This window comes from Habropoda laboriosa, unplaced genomic scaffold, assembly GCF_001263275.1.
Source record: "Habropoda laboriosa isolate 0110345459 unplaced genomic scaffold, ASM126327v1 scaffold126, whole genome shotgun sequence".
Lineage (NCBI taxonomy): Eukaryota > Metazoa > Arthropoda > Insecta > Hymenoptera > Apidae > Habropoda > Habropoda laboriosa.
Genome location: NW_017100288.1, coordinates 1129869 through 1131767, shown reverse-complemented (window position 1 = coordinate 1131767; position 1899 = coordinate 1129869). Strand labels below are relative to the sequence as shown.

Sequence of the window (1899 nt, the reverse complement as noted above, 5' to 3'; positions counted from 1 at the left end):
AGTACATATTGTTAATAACTTCATTATCAATTATTTTTAACATTCAAATCCGATTAAATATTCGACTTTCTACAAACATATCAGAAATTTATGTTTCCACACATTTGTTATTTTAGGCAGCCAGTTATTATTGCACCAGATTGGGTTTTGAACCATTTGCTTACCGTGGTTTAGAAACGGGTTCTAGGCACGTTGCATCGCATGTCGTTAAACAAAATCAGGTAAATACTAGACAAATTTTTATAGAGCATATTTTATTGTTCAAATATATGTATATTCCATAATATGGATAACAAAATAATGAATAAACAGTTCCAAATGTATAACTTCAAATATTATTTTAAAACAGACAAATATTTTACTTGTCTATTTACTTACAGATTATTTTTGTATTCGAATCAGCTTATGAACCAAACAATAAAGAAATGGCAAACCATCTTTCTCAACACGGAGATGGTGTTCGTGACATTGCTTTTAAAGTCGAAGACATAGACATTATTGTAAAGGTATGTTAGAAACATAAGTCTTCATAAGTGTACAAATAAAACTATCACAATTGTTTTAGATCGCGAAAGATAGAGGAGCAGTAATAATAAAAGATATATGGGAAGAAAGCGATGAATATGGTGTTGTAAAATTTGCTACCATAAGGACTGTGAGTATTTTGTATATGAGGACAGAAAATAATGAAATAATATAGAAGATATTTTCATCAACAATTTTTTATTTGCCAGTATGGGGATACATACCATACACTTATAGACAGATCAAAGTATAAGGGATCTTTTCTACCGGGATTTCAAAGACTACCGGAAGCTGCGTTTACAAAGAATTTGTACGTAAATTAAAACCAATCATATTGTCTTCTTAAAGAACGATATTAACAATATAATTTTGTCATTTAGACCAAAAGTAGGATTAAATTTTGTGGATCACATTGTTGGTAATCAACCTGATAAACAAATGGAACCTGTTGCGAAATGGTATATGAATTGTTAAAAAAAATTTAAGAAACTAAAGGAAACTTATATGGTTGGTTTTCTTTGTACAAAAATTGCTCATGTTTAGGTATGAGCAATGTTTGCAATTTCATCGGTTCTGGTCGGTAGATGATACTCAGTTACACACAGAATATTCTGCTCTGCGTTCTATTGTTATGACGAATTGGGAGGAAACCGTGAAAATACCTATTAACGAACCCGCTCCTGGCAAGAAACGTTCTCAGATTCAAGAATACGTTGAATACTATGGAGGAGCAGGAGTGCAACACATTGCTCTTAATACAAATGATATAATTACGGCTGTAAGTTTCGTTTCTAATAACGCTTTCTTAAATTCATATAAGACATAAATTTGATACCAAGAATTTCTGTTATTTTACAGATAACAAATTTGCATGCCAGAGGCATAGAATTCCTAGATGTTCCCGACACTTATTATGACATGTTACGAAATCGTTTAAAAAGCAGTAGTGTATACATTTTGGAAGATCTTAATATACTTCAGGTAGAGGCATCAAAAGGAAAATTTTACACAAAGTATGCTTGGTGATGAGCATTTATTAATATTGAATATTAAATATTGTGATTTCAGAAATTAAAAATTTTAATCGATTATGATGAAAATGGGTATCTTTTACAAATATTTACTAAAAACATGCAAGATCGGCCGACTCTTTTCATAGAAATCATTCAAAGACGTAATCACAACGTAAGTACTTCAATAACAATTAATTCTTAATTACATTAAATTGTACGGCAGTATATTTAAAATTGACTACAAATCTTTTGCAGTTAAGATTATTAAAATTATATTTATTTTATTCTTATTATAGGGATTTGGAGCTGGAAATTTCCAAGCACTATTCGAAGCTATTGAAATGGAACAAGCTAAACGTGG

General features: G+C 30.2%; 1 protein-coding gene across 1 annotated transcript in view; it reads left to right on the top strand.

Moving 5' to 3' along the window:
• Positions 1-1899, top strand: part of LOC108573713 (4-hydroxyphenylpyruvate dioxygenase) — a 3031-nt gene that overhangs the window by 817 nt on the left and 315 nt on the right. Inside the window, exons 2-10 of the mRNA XM_017936186.1 lie at positions 117-221; positions 381-506; positions 566-655; positions 735-835; positions 906-983; positions 1069-1303; positions 1384-1506; positions 1594-1710; positions 1835-1895. Of these exons, the coding sequence (XP_017791675.1) occupies positions 117-221; positions 381-506; positions 566-655; positions 735-835; positions 906-983; positions 1069-1303; positions 1384-1506; positions 1594-1710; positions 1835-1895 (1036 nt within the window). The remainder of the gene's footprint in view (positions 1-116; positions 222-380; positions 507-565; positions 656-734; positions 836-905; positions 984-1068; positions 1304-1383; positions 1507-1593; positions 1711-1834; positions 1896-1899) is intronic.